Raw genomic sequence first — 1257 nt, forward strand, 5'->3', positions numbered from 1 at the left:
ATTATGGAGTCTACCGAAAATTTCCAAGAATTTTTCAAAAGATAAAACATAAGACTTAAAGCAAATTCTTACTTGCAGATGACTGCTCCAGGTTAATACCCTCAGACTCCTCTGGAAACTAGGTCAATTGCCCTATGAAAGTACTGTCTGGCACCCAACAGATGCTCAAAACCCTTACTGCCTGCTAAGCTCTGCGTGCTCTTTTGAAGTCACTGGTTTCAATGAGAACTTCCTCTATGCATGTTTTCAAGTAAGAATGAGGACAATAATAATAGCAATAGCAAACCCTTACTGATCTTCTCCAGTGTGCCATGCTCCCTGCTAGGCAACTTATATCTCTTATATCTTTTTGGTTTTTTTGCACGTGACATTGCTTTCTTTTAGTTGGAGTGAGGACAAAACCTGGTCATGTTCGGAGATGAACAGCCTCATCTAGGTGGTGAAGAACATTCTTATCTTTCTTGGTTAACCAGGTCCTAAATGCAAGGGATTTCCACGTGTTCTTTAAAACCACCTGAAACTGTCCTGAGCAGGTTCACACCGCAACTCTGTACCAAGGGCCTGGCCCCACCTACAGCCAGAAGTCATCTCACTGGATGTCATCATCATCAAAAAGATCTTCAAAATCATTTAAAAAGTCTGCATGAAAGGCCTTTTCATTGGCTGCCAAGTCCATCAAGAGCCTCGTGCTGCCTTCTGCCTCCTCTAGGTCCACGTAAGGCCCGGCGCCCTCGAGGAACATCTCGTCCACGGCCAGATTCATCTCGGGCGCGCCTATATCTTATATCTTAATATTCTAACAACTCAGAGACATAGGTACAACTATTATCTCCTCTTTATAGATGGAAAACAGGCTTGGAAGGCTCAAATAACATCCCAATTCACATAGTATAGCTGTCTTCTGGTGAAGAGAGATTCAGACCCCAGACATCATCACTTTTCGCCACTAGGCCACATTGCCTCTAGTCCAATAATAATGAAATTATTCTTTGTATTAAAAAAATTTTGTCTCTGCCATGAGGAAAGGATATTTCACTATTATTATCATGTTTATTTAAATATGCATATTGAATCCTTGAGATAAAGAGGTGAAACCCTCATGTCCTTAATTTAGACTATTTCTCCTTCCTCACCCACACATTGATGGTATACATCTAGTAGACTAAGTAAATACATCTTAGCATATATACCATTAAAAACAGAAGAAAGTTTTAGTTCAGATCCTTCCTTTTTCCTGAAGACTTCTTGTTTGTGCAC

The 1257-nt window shown here is 40.4% G+C and overlaps 1 protein-coding gene across 1 annotated transcript; it reads right to left on the reverse strand.

Moving 5' to 3' along the window:
• Window positions 1-381: 381 nt before the first annotated feature.
• On the reverse strand, window positions 382-768 carry LOC126952895 (COP9 signalosome complex subunit 9-like). Its single transcript, XM_050788020.1, has one exon. The coding sequence runs from the start codon at window positions 761-763 to the stop codon at window positions 590-592; it is 174 nt and encodes a 57-aa protein (XP_050643977.1). The 5' UTR covers window positions 764-768; the 3' UTR covers window positions 382-589.
• Window positions 769-1257: the final 489 nt, after the last annotated feature.

The sequence above is a fragment of the Macaca thibetana genome, chromosome 4, assembly GCF_024542745.1.
Source record: "Macaca thibetana thibetana isolate TM-01 chromosome 4, ASM2454274v1, whole genome shotgun sequence".
NCBI lineage: Eukaryota > Metazoa > Chordata > Mammalia > Primates > Cercopithecidae > Macaca > Macaca thibetana.